Genomic DNA, 20,939 nt, shown 5'->3' on the forward strand with positions numbered 1-20,939 from the left:
TGTGCTTCCCGTCCCACTGTGACATTCTATCAGCGCTGGTGTGGGGTCACTTTAAATTCAGATTTTCCAGGATGTGTCCCGTTTTTCTGGATTTGTGCTGGATTTGAGAACTGTAAATTTGTCCTTGTTCCTGACATTCCTAGACACATCCTGGTGCTTGGGAGTGTCTCGTGTCCGTGCTGAGACCATCTCTGTAGCACATGCAGAGACGTTACAGTGGATACATATGATGTACGGTGCACATGTGTTGTACTGCACATTTGTGGACATTGGATGTCCAGCTCAAGTGTGGACCATTCAGAGGTGTGGACATACACTCAGAGCTCCTCAGGAGCATGAGGCTCCCTGGGCTTGTGCGGAGCAGCGTTGCTGCTGCAGGGAGGCACAGTTTGGTGAAAGAAGATGATGGAGATGGGAATATTTCATTTCCTCTCAAAGAGGTCAACTTTGGTGGGGAGCAACCCCAGGTTATTTTTGCCTCAATTTGGGTTTAATTTTGCTGGCAGTTAGGAGCTCTGGTTATAGGTCAGGAGTCTATTGTGCTACAAACAAAGAGCAAATGGATGGATTTCAGCCCCCCCAGGCTTGCATATTGGGCTGCGCATTGCCTTGCTGACTTGTCTCCACCAGGTCCAGTGACAGTAAGGGAGATCTTGGACTTCAAACTGGAGGAAAAACTTCATTGAATAGAGTTGGGCTTAAGTGCATGCAAAATTGTGAGTTATCTCTGGGTTATGTGGGCAGCCCTGGAAGGGGTCTGTATGCTATGAAATGTGTTTAATAAATTAAAAAGGTGCATGTCAATTTCATTTAAAGTGAAATAGAGTGATTCTACAAATGGCTCAAAGTGGATAAAAAAAGAGTGAGCAAAGATGCAGCATGATTCAAGCAGGAGGGAATATTTAAATATATGGAGTATAAATGCACGTTAAGTACAGAGTTAGTGGCCCAAAGGAGACTAGGGGTCTCGGGATGGGTTACCTGAGCATTCCTGCAGTGGTCCTCAGAGGACTGAGGTTTGAAGCTCCAAGACTGGCTGTGGAAAGTCCACTTAAAATAATCAGTTGGGGTTTTTTTTGGTTTTTATTTCAGAAGTGATCCTTGATACTGGGGACTGCTTGTGGGTAAAAAAAGAAATCCCTGTACTTCTAAGAGGCGATGTATTGTGCTTTTTGAAAGCCAAACCTCTCCCAGTTCCCTTGGAGTTGGCATCCGAAGTGGCTGGTTGCTAGTGAGTAGCAGGCATGTTGGATGCAAAGCAGGATAATTTGTTATGCTCTGCTGCCATTACTGCTTCCTGTGCTGTATTTACTTCTGGGTACCATTGTTAATCTAAACGGATATACTAGAAAATAGTCAGAGGGGATCAACAAAAACCCAAAAAAGAAAAAAAAAAAAAACCAAAAAAACCAAAAAACCACAGATTTGGAAGCAGAAGGCTTGTAATAGGAAAGGCTGCGGATGAGCTCTGTGCAAAGAGACAGACAACCGAGGAGAGACAAAATCTACAAATACACAAAGAACAGTTTCAGAGCAGGCAGGGATCAATTATTTGCAGTCAGTTGGGACATAAATAGTGATGCATGCAGCAGCAGGGGAAAAAATAGGTGAAATTAATGGGAAAAAGATGAAGATCACTTTGGGAAGGGCCATGGGACCTCCCCTTTAGATGCTGCAGGCTTTGGGTGGCAGGGACTGCCTCTTCACAGAGCGATCGTGCCCTGCTGGGCACAGCCAGTGGGCACCCCCACCGGCAGAAATTCTTTTTAGCCCAGGTCCCAGTGTCGAGGAAGCACCTGGGCACCTGCTGGCTTTGAGGTGCATGCTGGAGTCCCAGTGGTGGCAGCCGGAGCTCAGTACCTGCTTTCTTGGGTCACACCTTAAGTGATGTTCCTCCAAAAATGTAACTCCTCAACTTTTGCAAGTTTAGATCATTTCAAAATGTGTTTTCAAATGGTACAGGGAACCTAGAGCATTGAAGGAGATGTGTCCAGTGGCATCTAGAGATGTTAGTTCCAGCTCAGGAGCTGTGTCTTTAAAGACCCTCAAGCCGGGCTGACCTGGTGGTAGTCTGTGGGGAATGAGAGCTGTTTGCAAGGGGTTGGAAGTTATTTCTGATGTCTCTGTAATAAATCCTTGGATGCCGTGGGTGTAAACAGTAACTGAGGCGTTGACTTGGTCGGTGGTGAGGAAAATGCTAGTGATGGAGAGAAATTAATGGTTCCATTTATACTTTTTGAGTGTTTCTTTTTCTTCTGTGAGCGTGGCTCCCACAGACATGCCATCATCTGAGAGAGCTAAAGAGGTCTTTATGGGCTTAGGTCCAGAGGTAGGAGCCATGCTCTGAGCAAATGTGCAGATTTTTTTGGTCTTAATTTTTGGAAGTGCCATTTACTTACAGAACTGAATGTTTCTCCCTCAGAAACCTGGCCACCAGCTCTTCGCACAGGGCTCTTGTCCCTTCTTTGGGGAAACACAGGCACCTTTAATGCTGCGTAAGTAAAGCTGCCAACAAGATGGGCGTTGACTTCACATGAAGCTGGATGCACTCAGCTCTGGTAAGGTCAGGCCTTCGGTAAAGACAGTTTTGGAGTAGATGGCCAACTTGAAAAGGTGTTAGCTAAAATCCTAAACGTGAATTTGCTTATTGGGGTAGCTTTTTTTTTCTTGGTACCTGCCACGCTGAAAGTCAGGTTTGCTTGTGGAAGAGTTTTGAGCTTCTCCTGTGCCGTGGGGTCAATTTGGAGCTTTTTGAATGTGAGGAGCATGTTTTCAGGTGCCCTGGTATGAATGCATAGCCATGTATGTGTGAACAACCCAGCCCTGCTCAGACAACGGTGTCCCTCTGCATGCTGCTGCTTCTGGGAAGAGAACGAATGAGTGAGAGATGGTAGTAATTCAGCAAATGCGAGAGTAGAGTGCCTTGTGTCAGAAACCACATAGATTGGTGTGGTTATCAGTATTGACCCAGTGCATTCACAGCTACACCCAGACTTCTTACCTGTGGTAATTACCATCCATCTGGCCTTTCTTTTTTGGTTTCAGTGTAAGCTGCAAAGAGCCAAGACTCAATTACCTGTGTTGCACGCAATGCAAACACTGCTGTAGAAGATGAAGTCTGTAATCTTCAGCATTTCTCATCCAAATGCAGTTATTCTGATTGCCACATTTCAAGCCTTTCTACAGATGTTAACCCTCTCCTACCATCTTTTTATTCCTCCTCTGCAGAGCCTTTAAATCCCCATCAGCTGCTATGGCAGATCTCATGGTCTTATGATTTTGATCTGTTCTGTTTTTTACCTTCAAAAGGAGACCCTGGGCTGAGTTAAGGTCCTTCAGGGTCTGATTGTTCAAATTTATCATTTAAGCGTGTGCGTTTGTCCCACTGACTTCAGTATGACTTAAAATCATGTACGTGGACACCAAGGAGGATCCAGTCGTTCCCTTTGTGAAGATATGGGAAGACACAGCAGTGGCCTAGAGGCCATGGAGCTCAGGAAAATGGAATTTTTAGCATCTATGCTGTTTTTGTTCCTTTTTATCTGTCTCTATTTTCCTTGGAAATAAAAATACACAAAACTTCATTATCTTAGAAACAAAACCAAACCCAACCTTTTCTTTATTCATGAACTGATGTCTGTTTCAAAATCTCATCAGGAGGGAGGGGGAATTAAAAAACAAACCCATCACTTTCTTTATTTGCTTGCTGGGTTGTTTACCTCCACTGGGTGCTGCTGGTAGAAATCCCACAATAGGCACTGCAAGGCAAAACGTGTTTCAGGAGACTTCCTAATTTAGCACCGTGATTCAGCGGGGTCCTAGAGCAGAAGCCTTGGTGCGTGGTGGAATTAGGAGCTAAAATCAAGCAGAAGGAGAAAAAGCAGCAGAGCCTCAGATGGAAAGTGAGCAATTTGTGATTAGCTGTTAAAAGCAGCTTTCTCAATGGATTTGTTTGTGCCTGTGTCACCCAAGCATGGAAATCCCAAATCCTTCGCCAAGCCCCCCGTGTCCCCAGTTTGTCCCTGTGTCCCCAGGTACCTTCCAGCCCCCTCCTGTCCTCTGTGCTGTGGGCAGCGTGCCCCCTGGCTCCTTCTGACCCTGTGTCTCATTGTCAATTTTCATTCATTTTGGAGAGACTTGACATTTTGGAAACCTGATTCCCTCCCTGAAACGGGGCTGAGGGTGGCCATGGGTTCAAAAGGGACCCCAGGGGACCCAGAAGGTATGGGTGTCCCTGCCCTGGGAGAGCAGGCTGCTGTGGAGGGGCACAGCCTGGGTAAAGAAGGGTAAAGATGTCTTAGAAATTATAGTTTGGATGGAGAGGCTCACACATTCAGCTAAGCATATTACATTTCTGAAAAGAAAATGGGAAATGAAAAAAAACCTGAGCCTGTTCTGTTCCATATTGCAAAACGTGGTACAGATTTATAGACAATAAAATTTCACGTGTGAAAGAACATCTAAGAGTGGGAGATTTGGCTTATCTACGGTGATTATTTTTTCATTTTCTGTTCTCCTGAAATTATGTCTAATAGCATTTTTAATTAACTATTCAATATTATTCTTTATCATAATGGTTTTACTTTCTGAGGCCATTCTGTGTTTTCCACTTAAAACTAATCTTTTCCTTAAATTTCCTCTCTTTCCTCATGCTTGTTAGATGTCATTGAGTGAAGTATCAAAATGATTTCTTTTTATGATTTTTTTTTTTTTTAGGGATTATATAATTTTATGTCAGATACTCTGTTATGCGTAAGAAAATAGAGCTAAACAAATTTCATGCTTCAGGATATAGCTGCTTTTCTGGAGATGAGGAGAAAAGTTTTGCCGCATTGCACAGCTGCCTGGGTGCCTTGGTCCTGCAAGTGGCCGAGGAAGTGTTGAGCATCTTTGGGGGCACCCTGTGAAGGCTGGGAGAGGTGGGGGCACCCAGCACCTTATAGGATTGCTCAGGACCTGGCAGCACTGAAGCCTAAAGACTTTCACCTTGTGCTGTAGCATTAGGTATTGCTTGCTGCTGGAGGCAGGAACATCAACCCAGTGATCTGTTGCATCAAAGCGAAGTACATACTTCTGTATAGCTGCTAGACAGTTCCTACACGTGGGGACCCTGTCTCTGCTTCTGTAGTTTTAAAACTTCTGTGTAATATGCGATGCAGGTAACAATCTCTGCAAATCAAGTCCCCTGACTGACTTCTTGCACTCTGGCTGTTTGTAGTGTTGCCAAATTGCAAATCCCTGTGGTGAAATTTCCCAAGAAGGTCAGCAAAACCGATGCTTTTATGTATTTTATTTTAACTTTGGAGTGGGAGGGAATTTCAACTGAAATAGCTCAGATATTTCCAAGAGTGAGATTAAGGAGAAATATGTTGCGTAGCCCAGGTGAGATATTTTGGGAGTGGGGATTTGGGGTCTGGCAGAGAAGCTGCCCAGTGGCAGACATTCCTCCTCCCTGTCCTCATGAGGATCTGCACAAAGTAGGTGAAGTGCAAAGACTTCTTGAAAACATGTCACGCTGGGAAGAGACCAGATTTGGCTGCTGGTTTCTCCCCCAGCATCCCCCTTTCCTCCCCAAAGCTGTACAGGAGCCATCCCCACCAGGGCAGCCCTCGCTGCTGGGCTTCTGGTCCCTGGGGCAGGCGGGTACCCTTGGCTCCCAGTGTTGGTGCCGCAGTGTTGCCTGGGAAGTGTCCCAGCTTTGGTGGAGCTGCCCCTGATGGGATTACCAGGCTGCTGTGTTGTGTTCCCATTCTCCCTGAGCTCCAGCCTCTGTGCTCTCATGGGTTTAACAGGTATATGAAGTAATGCACAGGTGATTTTGCACGCCTTTTTGAGACAAATTAGCCCTTACTTAGATAGTCTGGGAAGCTGCTAGTTATATCCACAACCCCTTCATGCATTTCCTTGCCTCAGTGCATTCTCATTTCAGAGCTTTCATTGGGCTCAGGTGCTTGGGGTTCCCCTTCCAGCTGCTGCAGGCATGGCCAGTGGGTCCCGGAGCTTCTGGTCCCATCCCCCAGCAGCTCACTTTGCCCTTGTCAGGGCTTGCAATCAAGCAGCAATTCTTCCTACTAAGAAAGGATGTTTTCTGTTCGCAGCCTCCTCTTGTACCTGCCCTATAGTCTTCAAGCAGAGGGTGATCAGCAAATTGCTCAGCCCCCTGCCAGGGCTGTGCCCTTCCCGGCTCCTGTAGATCCCAGCACAGCAGTGGCTCTGCTGGATTAGTTTTATTCATTCAAGAGATTTTTTTTTTTTATAGGTGTGTGCTGCTTTATCATGGTCGTGTTCTCTTCTGCTCCAGTTTGGAAGTGCAGTTGTTTTTTTTTTTTGCTTCTGCAGTTTTCCAATAACTGAGCAATAGTTTACGTCTGCTCCGCAGTAAATTTAATTTTCAGTGTGCTGGCCTAGTTACATAAGTGATCCGAATCCCTCTGGATCTCTCTTGTGGTTGCTTTATATTTACTACTCCCTTCAGTTTCATGTCATCAGCAATTTAGCAATTTTACAGCTGGTTTCTCCAAGTAATTTATAGACATTATCAACAGGGTGGAATAGATACTGAAAATTTGCTGCATAGATCCCACTGACTCTAAATGAACTACTTTTGCAGGAGCAAGAGTAATTGACGGGGGGTGACTGCAAATATTCATATCTCAGGCGGCCAACATGTGCACGCTGATGACTGGGAGGTAGTCTGGCCATAAATTTTAGTGCCAGTGTTGGGGAATTTGGGATTGATGGTTCTGAATGTTTCCAGCTGGATACCCACACTGGTATATATAAGCTATTGCAGCCGCATTAACGACAGACACTAGCGTGAGCATCACCTTGAAGGATGCTTGCAGTGAGATACTAGTTTATTTCCTTCCCCTGGGAGATAACAGGTATTTCTTCTGCTGCTACTTTGGAAGCAGCGCTTAGGGCAAGGATGCTAAATCTCTGTCCTCTCCACAAAATAAGAAAAGGAGAAGAGATCCTAAGAAGAACCACGTGGCTGAAAAAGTCTTCAGCTTGGCAGCATGTGGAGTGAAAAAAGAGGTGGAAGAAGATCTGTGCAGAGCTGCCTGAGCATTTCTCCTGTAACCACAGCTCTGGGGAGCAGAAACTGCTCAGGACTCGGCTGCTCTTCCATAGGTTGCCATAGCTGCTGGCCCCTTAGAGAGTATATAGCAGGAGCAGGCTCTGTCCTTCGGGAAAGCCCAACCCTAAGGCATTTTGCATCATTGTGCGTAAAATCCATGGTATTGATGACCTCAAGGCTGTGATGACGGATGTGAAACCGGGGAGGATGACTCACTTCATCTAGTAATTCAGGCTGAAAGCTGGTGTTTCCCAACCTTTCTTTGACATTTGAGAGGTGTCCCCCTTCCCCTCTGAAGGAAAGTAAACTCGGAGAGCCCCATCTAGTCTCACTATTGCTATGTCGTGTTGAGGACTTTCTTTATGAGTGCAGGTGCTGAGGACTGAGTTAAAACAGTAAAATTAAAGCTGATGGTGGAAAACAGTGGGGAGGGCAGGTCCCTGCCCCAGCTGGCTCGCTCTTCCTCTTTGGGGGAGTGATCTGCGCTTAGAGAGATGTTACCACAAACATTTATTCTGAAGGGCAAGAAAACACATCCGTTCTCATGGGGAATATTAAATGTTGACCTTTAGCAATAATTTAACGGTTGTTAGAAATTTTTAGTGAATAATGCATGGGCTTCCCCAAGAAACCTCAGATTATCTAGGGGAAAAAAAAGAAATCTCTTGTCTCGTGTCTGGGTGAGAAGGAGGTGCGTTGCGGGTGCTGCGTGCATCGGTAGGAACCCACTGGGTACATGCCAATAGAGAGCAACCTGCCCTCCGTTTCCACTGGGAAAGTTTTATGCGCATCACAAAAACTTGTTTTGAATGTTGGCAAAATGCATCTCAGCCCTGCCACTGTTTCAAAAAAAAAAAGTCAAACAAAAAAATCAAACAAACCAGCCCTTTGAAAGTGGTTGGGATATTAGATAGTTCTAATTGCTTTTCTCCGCAGTGTGAAAATAGTCCCCTCCCTGCCAACCACACCTGTGATCACTGGTATTTTCTTTTTGCTCATCTGTGCATAACTGCACTGTATGTTCATGGTGGCATTTCATACCTGGTTTTGATACTCTTTGTTTCGCTGCTTTAGCTTTGCTGCTTAAAAGGGATGAGAAAAATTCAGCCTTCCAAGGTACGAATAAGCTTCTTATCATCGTAGTATCAAAAGTGTGATTAAGGGAGAATTCAGGTCTTTTTTCTGGTTGATATTCACATTCTTTTCCAGTTTTCCATTTGCTCAAGTAATTCCTTGATCCCAGAGTTGACTCTCTTTGATTTCTCAATTGATTGGAGCACTGCTGAAGCAAAGAGCAAGACTGGCAAAATTGGTCTCTGGAAAAGCACCCCAGTAATTTAATAAATAGCATAGAGTAGGTGTTGTTTAAAACCCGCCACACATTTAGTTCCTCATAGGCTTTAAACAGGCATATCGGTGGTGGACTCTGTAGTTTAGTTCAGGAAATTCAGCCACAGGCATACTTGGCGGTAGCGGTGAGGGGAATGTCTATAAATGTATAAAAACACATTTACTTACCGTTGCCAATACCTTTAACACAGCAAAGGTCTGATTTCTGAGGTTTCTCTTCGAAGTGCGGGCTCAAAAGTCAGCGCACGCCTGGCAAGGCAGGCTCATTTGCCCTATATTCATTACCGCATCCTGCAAGTTGTTAATGGGTTACCTCAGAGGTGGATGTCCTGTCTGAAGACCATTAGCAAGGTCCACACATGCCTCCTGGCCCCTCAAGGCACCTGCTCCTGCCCGAAACCTGCCCTGCAGCAATGCTGCCCACACTGAGCTGCCCATCAGCTGTCAAGAGGTAACGGGGGACTTAATAGCATATAAAGTCTGCGCCTCTCTTAGGGTTCCCCCAGCTCCCCCCTTAGTTTTACATGACCGTGGGGAGGCTGAACGCAAACGGGACCAGACCTGCCACAGGTCAGAGGAACGAGGTAATCAAGAAGGCAGAGTTCTCCCAAGGGGGTGATGGATGGACTTGCCGTCTGAGGGCTGGGATAATGAAACTGCTCGGGAGAAATGTCAGCTTAAATGAGTATGTGCAAAAAGCCGGTTATTGCAGCAGGACTAGCAGACCCTGGCAGTTTGCAGGACAACACGCTGGTTTGGTCTCGCCAATGGTTAGTTTGTAATGGTTACAAGGGTGACTGCTTGCCAGTGTAAATAGTTGGATAAATAAATGTATAGGAGAGCAACTGTGGATGTGAATAGCCCACTCTTTATTTAGAGGATGTGAGAAAATGTGTAGCTCTAATCAAATTTGTTGGGGAAGTGACCGCAGAGGAGATTCGGGAGTGATGAGGAAATGGAAATGTTTGCCTGGAGGAGAACAGCTGAGCATTGTGGCAGAGACCCAGGGGCACGGGGGAAGGAGTCCCTGCCAGAGGGTAGCGCCTCTATCTGTGGGTCCTTCATTGGCAGTGGTGAAGGGATTTGAGGGCGGCTGTCGCCATGCTGCTTCCAGGGCTAAGGCTGTGGGGGCAGAACAGCGGTTTTCGTGGCTGCAAGCATCCCTGGGGACCTGGCTGGTGGAGAAAGAGGAGGGAATTTTTTTCGTTTCCTTCCAGTGGGGGCCTGGCCAGCCTCCGTGCCAAGGTACGGGGGTTGTGTGGAGCCTCCTTCTGTTGCCTTCCCTACCACTCAACTACAAGGGTGGCATGGGGTGAAGCATCCTTCCTCTGCTCGCTTGGGATGCTTCTCTGCCAGGCTGGGTGGAAAACAAGGGCAGGCTGAAGCTCAGCAGAAAACTTTGCAATTCTGTGCTAAATTTGCAGCCACTAGGACTAAGGGTGCTTTAATTTGGTGAGTCACCGCTTGTTCTTATTAAAGACTCTGCGGGGACAGCTTTTCTGGCACATGTGGCGGGGCTGAGGTACAAAGGGGAGCTGCCGTAGTGCATAGCCAAAGAACTGGTCCCAAAGGCGTTACCCCAGCTGGAGCAGGTTGGAAAGGCATTTTCCCGCAAGAGGCTATTGATAGCCCGGGACCAAACAAGAGAGACCTGGTCAAGAGTGACGATGCTTGGCCTCAGCAGGGTACTGCCCGCAGGCTGGTGCAGGGAACGGAGCCATCCTGGCTGAGCACCCCGTGGGGCAGGAGCTGAGGTGCCTCAGCTGTGGGATGTGGGAACACGGGCAGGATGGGTGTGCTGATGGGACTGGGAGAGCTGAGTGGAGGAGTGTTTTTCTCTGCCGGTTTCTTTTGCGAAGACAGGAAAAATAGAGGTTTTCAAATCAGAGCATGCTTTCCATGCATCTTTCACCCTTTACCCCGGCAAGCAGAAGCTTGTAGCTTACTTTTTAAAGTCAATGCCTAAGTGTGTATAAAATAGCTCTTCCCTTCAGGCATCATCTTTAGAGAACGATGATGTTAGCTGTGCTTTTCAATAAGATAGCTACTGTTGAAATACCTGGCAGTATCTTGTTGCAGTTAAAGGTTCTGAGGATGGATAGTACTCTCCAGACTGCAGCAGTAGCAGTAGGATGTGCCATGGGTTGTGTTACCAGTCTGTTACTGCTGGTGGTGGTGGTTTAGTGTGCGGCATTGCAGAGAAACCCTGCTGAAGTTGAGGGGCAGTTCTACAAGGTCCAGTGCAGGTGTAATTCAAAACATAGACCTTCCCCAAATTACTTACACTGTTGATTTAATAAATGGCAGTAATGATTCTCTTTTGGCCTGCTTTTGAGTTTGTAGCTTCTCAATATAAAACCCATTGCATGGTTATGATTCTGTAGGGTCTGAAATCTTGTTGTCCATGTCTGGTGGAATTTTCGGTTTTGAGAGAATAGTCCAGAAAATCACTGAGCAAAGCCCTTGAAAAACTGGTGCTATCTAACGCAAACCTGTAACCTTAGTTGACCTACTTCAGGTCTAGAGGTTTGGTAGGAGACATCTTCAAATGGATATTTAACATGTCCATTTAGAAATAATATTAATTAGAATATAATATTATTAGAAATATTAGAAATAATATTAATAAATAAATAAAAGTAGAAATAATATTAATTTTCGTTGCATTCAGAATAAGAAAATAGTTGCATGAGCACTCAGTAAAGCTATATTAGATGAGTGAAAATGAAGATGCAGTGCCATGCAAGGCAGTCAAAAGGAGGCATTCATATAGACTATCTTTTTATCCAGTGTCATTGTGCATGAAAATTAATTATATGTAAATACCTAAAACGTTTAGCTGATGTTCACCTAATCTTCATTGCTAATTGGAACTCCAAATAGCTGTGTTATGTTTGATAACAGATTGATTGGCCTGAGCAAAGCTTGCATATCTCTAGGATGGAGACAATTGAATTATCATTCAGAAAAATGCAAAGATGATTATATCACATCCCATAGTTTATAGATACTTTCTTCAGTAGTATTGGATTTAGTTTTCAATAGGTAGCAGTAGGCTCAGTATTAATGTTGCCTTTATGGATGCAGGAATAAGTTCAGGAAGCACCACATCCTGTACTGCAAGTCAGACTTGGAGACGTAATCCCATCCATCAGAGTGGGTGATGAAAACTTAAACTAAATTAGCTGTAATCTTACTTTTTTTTTTTTAAACGCTGAGTTGATGCACCTATAACAGCAACATCCTTAAGAAGATGAGAAAGAATGATGGAAAACACAAACTCATACATAAGTTTCTTGGATTCAGTGTACACTTGTAACTGAGAGGAAGCGTTAGGCCACAGGGCACGAAGTGCTACATCTTCGCAAGTGGTCCAAGAGCTACAGTTTTCAGACAGACACTCAGATGCTTCTTGTTATTCATTTTCCTTTAGAAAAATTTTAGGATCTCAGGTATACAGAGTAAAGAGCTCTGGAAGTTCCTCAGCGCAGGCAGCTGCAAGAGGATAATGGGGCTGAGTCTAATTGGAATATTTTTGGCACTTTTCCTCTAAATAATTAACAACGCTGTTTTGCTGAAGCTGAGCCATTTTGCTGAGATTTTTTATTTCAGGAGGGTTTTATTAGATTCTGAGATTCAAGAGGGACCCCCCTCCTCATCTACCACTCCATCACTTACGAGAAGGTGGCAAGAGGTGTGTTGGGGTGAGGAATGGAGGGAAAGGGGAGAGAAGTAGAAAATCTGAACTGTTCAGTCTGTTGTGTACCATGTTGAGTTTCCCTGCTACTAGTTGTGCCTGTAAAGCTTCCTCCTTACTCGGCAGAGATATCCCAAAAACGTAAACTAAATTTAATTCTCAGCTTGAAAAAGTTTTTTGTCCTGGGGAAAAAAATCTCTTAATAAGCAGCTGTTCCCTCTTGAGTAGCTCAGAAACTTCAGGGCCTGCCTTGAAGTATAGTATTGATGTCTCCATATTCAGAGGTTTGACAGGAAAATGTCTTTTACCATGTTGGCAGGAGCGATCCCTTGGGTAGGAAGAGCTGATGTTAGTATCTAAGGGAAACCCATGTTTCGTGGCTGTATTGTACCGAATATAGCACGTGGTAAAATCTTAAGAGGTTGCAGGAGGTTTAAATAAAACATGTTGTCAGATTACTCCAGCAGCTAAGATAGGTAGGAAAATAACAGCTCAGTGGGCAATCTAGTGATTGAAACTTATTGAAGATGTCTTCAGATGGCTAGTCTGAAGATGTTGTGTGCATGCTTATAAGGTAAGACATCAGAGACCAAACCACCAGGGATAAAAATGGGCCTGCGATCTGTCCTCGTTTGAGGACATTGATCGTGTCCTCTTGTAGAGAGGAATGCTGGACCTGAAAGCTGGATGCTTGCATGAACAGTTGTCACGCTGCATGCAGGAACCTGGATGTAGTGAGTGTTTGCAGCAGGACCCCAAGAAGTGGAATAATGAAGGTGCCCAATGTGCTCCACTCCTTGGGGTCCTGCCGAAACCTGTGTTTGAAACCATGTAGGAAAGCGGTACCCAGTGTGAGCAAGTGATGTCTTCCAGGAATAGCCTGTAGCTGAGCATCGTTGCATGCTGCTAAGTCTTGGTTCCCTTGACAAACCCAGTACATTGATTTGGTGTTTCTTCAGCATAGTATAAATAAAGCTTCTGGTGACAAGGCTTGTGGCTTGGAGTCATCTGAAAAGTCCTCATGAGCAGGAAGCTGTGGCTGGCAGTGAGTGACCCCGGCTACTTACGGCAACTGGTGTTCAAAAGGTCTTTCTCAAGTGTTGTTAGTGTGCAATGGGTGATTTATAGTCCAACATATTTCATAAACTTGGAAATGAGACTCAAGGAATAAATTCCCCTTTTGACCGCTGTCAGAGAGTTTCAATAGTTTGTTTATCATATCTGTACCAGGTCTTTGGTGAGCCTGAGAAATGATGGTTTGGGGCGTTATCTCCTTTCCCAAGCCTCCATTTGCACCGGAGCAGTATTGTCTAGTTCATAGGGGACAGCAAACATGCGAACAAGGATTTGGAGCAGATGCTACTGCAAAGGTAACTGCACTGTCATTCCTTTCAGCTGGAAGTACACTTGTAATTTTAGAATTAGATTTGGGTGGAAATGTTACTTAACTCGTTTATAAATACACCCACATGGCAATTTTTTTTTTTTTATAATTTTTTTAAATAAATGTCCTCTATTACAAAACAGAGGGCAGACAGTGCTGGCTGAAACATTGCTCATATCCTAGGTTCCCGTGTTCATCAGTGGTGGCTTTCTAGTCTTCCAACCACCCATTTTTAGCAGAAAAACCCAAGACGCAGATATATGGGTCTGGAATCTTATGCAATTCCAGGGCCTGCCAAGCTCCTGGCAGCCACCTCAAGCCTTCTGTCAGATGATTTCAGACCCATTTTTCCTCCCAGTGACTTACTTCTCAGTCCATTAGAGTCCCTGCCATTCTTCATTTTAGGGAAGATGCTCTGTGACCTCAGGTAGTCATCAAGAAGTCAGTGGATTTGTATCAGCTGGAAATCTCAAACGACAGTTAAAATAGTGCTGTGTGGTGGGAGGATGGGAAGATTGTGAATGCTTTGTCTGGGGTGTCCATGCCTCCCATCATGACAACCTGGCAGAAAACTAAACTCTGTCTGCCTCACCTCTCTGTGTAAAGTAGGGATGTCGGCACCCGCAGTGGGAGCCTGGTGGAAGTGCTTTGAGATACTGAGACAGAAGGGTCTACACATTGTGTATTTGTCAAAACCTTGTTCGTGTTCTTTTAACTCTCATATGGCTGTGTTTAGCACTAAACAAGCAATGCATGTATTGTGGCTAACCATTTATATAATGGACTCATTAGTTTACCATCTTGAGCCTGGGCAATACCAGCCAACGAGAGTTTTGAAAGCAAATGGTGTCCTTCCACCCTTCAGTTAATGTCCTTCCTGTCCTAACCCACAAACAGGAGGAACTCCTGATCTCTGTTCTCGGTAATGGCGTTTACTACCTCTCAGACCAGGAATCTGTCATATGCATCTATCATACCCATAAAAACAGCTCTGGGAATTATTTCAGAAGTCTGCCCCCTTACACCATGCCTTGTAGGATATCTTCGCCATTTTTTGACAGAGTTTACCTATTCAGTTTGTAAAAAGTCTTCAACATGGGAAATTCCACAGGCTCCCTCAGGCAAACCTGCCCAGGGTTATCTTTACCATTTGGAAAAACAACCTTCCCTAATGCCTAAATTAGATCTTGCTGCATTTGAGCCCCTAAGTTCCTGTTCTGTGCAGTCATTGTGGAGAACAAATCAGTTCGTTTCTATTTGCAGCAACCTTTGATGTTTGCTGACCTCAGAGCAAATCTGATCACTCTTCTCTCACAGGTCCAGACCTTTGATTATTCTTGTCCTCTTCCAAGTAGTTCCTTCAGTTACCTGTATTTTTTGTTCCAAGTGCAGATGGCATAGATTTGGAGATTTGGGTTTTTTTAGTAACACTAGTTTGCTAGATGTATGTGAGTTCAACCAAGGAGCATATTTGGCTGACTGAAGCTCATGAGTTGAAAACTTTCTTTTATAGACTTGGTACTGACTGAAGCTCATGAGTCTTGAAAACTTTCTTTTATAGACTTGGTACTATCGGTCAAGTTGCCATTCTATTGATTTCTTATACCCTTGTTTCTCAGTCTTGCTGCCCTAACGAATCGAGTTCTTATTTTTGAAGGCTTCTAGGAGTATTGATGATCACTTGTTTTGTTTCCTTTTGAGATTAATGCTGTGTTGTCTTTCCAGTTTCAGATGACACCAGGTGATCAGCAAGGGTGTAACAGAATATATGCATAGAAATCGTGGGTATGGGGAGCAAAAAGTCTAAATGTCAAAAAAATCACGCGTTCTGGTAAACTCTGGATTTTCCTTTAATGTCTGTGGTTGTCAGCCATTATCTGACCTGTCCCTGTGGGATTTGCTTGTATGGGTGCTTTGCTTCCAACCCTTTTGCTCAGTAATTTTCAACCTCGATTTGGCAGTTTACAATGGATTACCTATGAGGTCTCTGCAGAAACGAGTCTAAAAAAAGCAAGCTCATTGGCATTCAACTGAACTGTGCATCCGTGGTGCCACTGGAAAGCTTTTAGGAATTGAAGAGTGAAAAAGGGTTAAAACCACCTAAAGTCCCTCCCATCTCTAAAGTAAATAAATGCTGCTCATATTCTGTAGCTTTGCTCTAAAACCCTTTCCTGGAGAAGCATCTCTCTTCGTCATCGGAGTTTCACCAGAAAAAAACAATTTTAGATATTTTCACTGTGATCCATCAATTGGAATAATTACTGTTACGAAAAGATCTGATAACCTTTATTGTTTGCTGTTTATTACCAAGAATGTTTTGTTGGATAAGATTTTCTTGAGAGCAAATGTAGCCACGATTACGAATAATCTTTTTTTTTTCTTCCCCTCCCTGCGTATTTTTTGCTTTTCTGAAAGCGGAGGATGTTTTAACAATAAGCATGCATTTTTAAATAATACCATGTGAAGAAGACAAATATGTGTGTGGAGTTGTACTTAAGTCATTTGCCAGACTATGCAGGTTGTAAATGACTCCCTGACACTTTGAAAAGCTGCTTTTCTACGCCCTACAATAAAATAATTCACAAGGTCACAGAACATTTGCAAATACTCACAGGGTACCATTCATGCAGAATGGCAGGTAAAGAAAGAGTCATAAATAATTACAGAGTCCTTTCTTTTTGCCTTTGGTGAGCTTGGGATCAGGATATGGTAACTAGCTGGCAAATGAAAACTGAGCTAAAAATATTTGCATAAACGATTTGTTTCGTGGCCATGAATGCTGAATACACTGGGAACCCGTACAGACTCTTTGAAGATCATTTGAGGCATATAAGGATAAATTGTTTAGGTAAATAATGAGCAGCTAGCGATTTGACAAGATTTAAGTTTTGCTGCTCTAAAAGACAAGCGCTTAAATACCTTTTAATGTGAAGATGAAAAATCTTGGCTTATTTATTGTACGAAGTTTGAAAGAGTGAGAAGGTTTGCTGTGCCCCTAGGAAGCCTTGTAAATCTTCTGTAATAGGGGGCTTGCCATGACACTAATAAAAAGACAGTGCCATATCCAGGTGCGTTTATAGAGTGCTTTTATAAGGACTGAGTTTTCAGTTGACAGAAATGAGGGGGAATTTACTCCGGCAGAGGAGACCCGGTGGTTTTCTTGTTCTCCCTGTCAAGACAGAACTGATGTCAGAGGCGACAGGGATGTTCAAAACCCGGTTGCGTTCTCCTAATTGACTTGCCTAATTTAGCTTCAGCTGGTGGTATTTCGGGGCTAGCATGGGAGAGGTGGGGCCTCCCGGAGGCGTGCAGGTTCCCACCCCACCCTAGGTGGCACAGCTGAATTTTAAGCATGAGGGAAGTGGCTCGCTGAATACCAGGGACTTTATTCCTGGCAGTCCTGGCATATGGGGAGGGGACTTGGAAAGAGCTCTCGTAGCAATGCTGAAAAAGAGCTGCTCCTGTTTAGCAGTCAGCGTTTATTTGCAAACCCTGAAAAACTCTGTTATTTATTCTGGTTTTTTTTCTTAATTTGAATCCTGCTCTTGGTGGACTGATGGCTTTCAAGAGTGGTCAATAATAGATGCATTGGTTAGAGGGATGTTTTCTTTAATGTTTTTTAGGAGTGATGGGAGTAAACAGATGGATATGAACAAAGTTGTCTATAGAGAAACTTCAAAGTTTTGCTTAGTCTGTAGGAAGTGAATCTGCAAATTGGATCTGGAATTAATCAGAGAAATTTTTTTTGTGCATTTCTCATAAGCAGACTGTCACTGGCATGCAGCAATGGGATATTTTTTTGTTTGTTTGGGAATTAAAGTTGCTGTACCTGTAACTCATTTTTAAATATGTAATTTCAAAGAATACGATAAATTTCTTTGCCTGTTGGTAACAGGGCTTGAAGAACGATTGAACGTGAAGTTTTATTAACTGTAGCCCTAGCAATTTCAAAGATACTGGTTGTGCTGGAAGGTTTTCTGACAGGTCTTATTCATAATGGCCTGAATGTGTCCAAGACAGCATGATCTATAGCTTTTAATCAGCTAATGGATTGAACCTCACAGTGAAACTTGGCTGTATTCAGGCGGGTTAGAACAGAAAGGATTTTGCAATTTTACAGTTTTCAGACTGGGGCGAGTTTCTGATGGAAGCAGCAGCATCGTTCCTGGCCGCCGGTGAATGACAAAGCAATGTTATAACACAGAATAAAAGCTTGCATTTAGCTCAGCTTCACCAAGGCCTTTGTAATGGCCTTTGCCCTCGTCCTGTTTTAGGATTTTGGATCTATATATGGCTGTGTTTTGGTCCAGCTACGGGTAAAAGCGAGGGAGATAACCGCAATTCAGGGATGGATTTCCACTGTAAAGCTTTATAATCTGTCCTTTGCTCCTGCGTTGCAAGTTCAAATAGGTGAAAAAGGCCATGTAGAGAAATAGGCAGTGGCTGGGGTTGCCACATCTTGTCCTGGTCATTGCTACAGCGCTGGGTGGGATGTGCTGTTGGGGTTGTCCAGTGGTGGGAGAAGTGAGGAGGCATGGCCTGGGATGGCACCTTGGAGTCCAAATCCAGGCATGTGGGCTGTGTGCACCCTGAGACCATTCAGGGACATATACGTATACATAGGGTGTCTGAAGCTGTGTACTAGAGTCTGTAAAGTTCCCTTGTCAGAATTTCTTCATGTCTGAGACCTCTTCGTGTTGATTAACGAGGTTGCATGTTTCCATATTTAGTTCTTCTGTCAACCATTTCCTTTTGTCTTTTAGTCCAAACTTCCAAGGTTGGGGAAAAAAAAAAAATAAAAAAAAAAATTGGAGAGGTTGATTTAGGTCTTGGGGAGTAGGAGTTGCTGAGGGATAGAGAGGAGGAGTCATTCTGCTTTGAGCAGAGTAAGAAGATGAAAATTGCCCTGTAAGTATGAATTCACCAACTTTAATGTGTGTGTGATGAAGGCCCCAGGCTCTGTGGCTGTAGTCATAAGGTAAGACAAGCCTTTCTTTTTTTCCTTCTCATTCAAAAAATAAGTAAGGTACCGACCTCAGGGTCAGCCAGCACTGCTGCAGGTGATGCCCTGGGCACAGGTGATGCTGTTCACGGCCACACTTAACTCTGGTGTAGGTTGAAGCTGGCTTGCCTGCCCTTCTGAATTTGTGCCTGTAGGGTAAAACAGACTCTCTTCCCTTTAAACAATCTCAGGTTTCTCAAATGTTAAAGGATGTTATTCACACCTGGCATTGGACAATGAAGACAAAATATTTTTTGATTAAGAAAAAAAAAGTGAGAGAGAGAGTATTACCATTCCTTGGTAATACTCCTTTTTTCTTTTTTTCCTTTTTTAAAAAAATAAAAAAGGAGGGGTGGGGTTTTTGTTGGGTTGTTGGGTTTTAGTGTGTGTTTTTGTGGTTTGGGGTTTTTTTGGTTTTGTTGGGGTGTTTTGTTTTGTGGTTGTTTTGTGTTTTTTTTTTTTTTTTTTTTAGAAGAGGCTTGTCAGTCCCTATGGAGTGGGATGCTGAGATGACTGTTAGAAACACATGCCTGCAGAACTGTCAGGCACCCAGACTATCTCATTTAAGTCATGAGGAGTGGTGTGGTGTTGCTGGTGGGACTGGGACCACCCTGACCAGCTCCCCTTCCTGCCAGGAGCAAGGTGGCTCTGTGCAGCAGCTTTTGGGGGGTGATGCCCAGCAGGGACAGCCCTGGATGAAAAGCACAGCTGTGGGTGCCTGGGGGACAGGGCTGACCCCCTGCTTTTTCCCAGCCCTGGCCCCCACACCCCTCCTTTTTGGCAGGAGAAGGTGTCAGTGTCGGGGAGCCGTGGGGGTGCGGAGCCTCCCTCTCCCTGTCCTGCTGCTGCGCTGGGGTAGGTATTGCCAGCGAGTGTTTAAAGGGATTATTTTACACGCTGTTACTACACAAGCTGGAACATGATTCAGCCCTTAATTAAAATGCCATATTTAGGAGCTATCTGCATACAAGCAGTGCTGTTTTCCCACGTGCAAAAGGCTTGTACTTCAGCTTTGCAAGGAGACCGCCTGGAAAGATGGATTATAAACTGTCGTGAGGAAACTTCTCTTTGCAGAGCGTTGTCTGTGAGCAAAGGTAATTTGTGCTGGAGGACTGGCCCTGCCGGCAGCAGAGCTATACTGAGCCTCGCGCCTTATACTGGGAGTTGTTTTTGCAACGGTGGGTGGAGGAGGAAAAAAAGGCGAAGTAAAGTCTTGTTCCACATAGGACAGGAATGATTCACAGCCCACCTTTGTTATTGCTGTGACTTAGCGCTTGCCTTGCCCAGGAGGTATGTCACGCTAGGTTTGCCGCGTGCAGACATGAGGTGAAGTCACTAAATCAAACCGTTTCACTTCAAATGGGAAGGGGAGGAGACTGGTGGGTGTCAGGGAGAAGGTAGTATTTCATGGGGTTGCAAACGTGAGATCTACGACCAGTGAGTGCACTGGTTTCAAACCCAAAATCTGCAGCAGATCCGATGTGAACCCTCTCTGCCCTGTGGAAAAGCAGTCTGCAGAAGAGAGAGTGAGTGAGTTTATTTTCTGGAGTAGTTAAAAAATTGTCCAATATCAAATTCTCTTGAGTGTTTGGAATGGGCATATTGCTCATTTTGATGAGTTTTCATGAGAATACGCCTTTGGTCCATTGCTCTCAGTGTAGTAAGTGATGATTATGGATCTCAAACTTGATATGGCAGAGGGTGAGGCGACTTGTTCACATTCCTTCTGCTGGGAAAATTAGTATTCCTGGGCTGGTTAGCCACTGGTTTGGTAGTAAGCCATATGAAGAAAAAAGTTTTGAATATGTTTCTTCATTTTGGCTTACTATTGCTTGTCTCAGAAAATGGTACACTCTGCAGAGTTCAGTGGTGGAGGTAGGGCGGCCGTGAGCCTGAGGGGGCCACTGGTGATGGGGAGGTAGTTGAAGAGCAGTTCACACCTTGGTCTGAGGAAGACCTGATGTCCTTGCAGTGAGGGGATGCCCACGCTGGGGCCGTGCACCACTGCAGGCAGAGCCCAGCCTGCATGTTGGCCTGTGGGTTAGAGCGCAGCCGGTTTAGGTAGGAGTGAGCCTACTAAAGCCTTTTCTTGTGCAGCTGTTGTAGCTGCTGTGCTTTTACTGTATGAGCATGAACGCCTGACCGGGCACACAGCTGCTCCCAGCATCCAGGCTCTGGCTCCTTGTTTGCAGTTAGGAGGTTTCCCAACCCTGCCTTGCCCCATCCTCCTAAGCTCTATGTGCTTCCTGGCATCTCGGTGAACTTGGGAGTAACCGAGTGGGATGGAGGGCTGCCAAAAAGCTGCACGGGTGCAGGCTGAGCTGAGCAGATGTGCTCACAGCCCTTTGACAGCGTGGGCAGGGGGGGAATGACCTACTCATCTAGCACAAGAAGTAGGTGGGCAGATACCAGCCTCAGCAGCCGC

The 20,939-nt window shown here is 44.7% G+C and overlaps 1 protein-coding gene across 2 annotated transcripts in view; it reads left to right on the forward strand.

Moving 5' to 3' along the window:
- ABTB3 (ankyrin repeat and BTB domain containing 3) overlaps nucleotides 1-20,939 on the forward strand; it is a 177,978-nt gene that overhangs the window by 43,963 nt on the left and 113,076 nt on the right. The window contains exon 3 of one of the 2 annotated variants that reach the window (XM_074164098.1): nucleotides 15,693-15,703. The exons of the other annotated variant lie outside the window; for it this stretch is intronic. Coding sequence (XP_074020199.1) covers nucleotides 15,693-15,703 — 11 coding nt within the window. The remainder of the gene's footprint in view (nucleotides 1-15,692; nucleotides 15,704-20,939) is intronic. 2 annotated transcript variants of the gene reach the window in all.

Source organism: Numenius arquata, chromosome 2, assembly GCF_964106895.1.
Source record: "Numenius arquata chromosome 2, bNumArq3.hap1.1, whole genome shotgun sequence".
In the NCBI taxonomy this organism is placed as follows: domain Eukaryota; kingdom Metazoa; phylum Chordata; class Aves; order Charadriiformes; family Scolopacidae; genus Numenius; species Numenius arquata.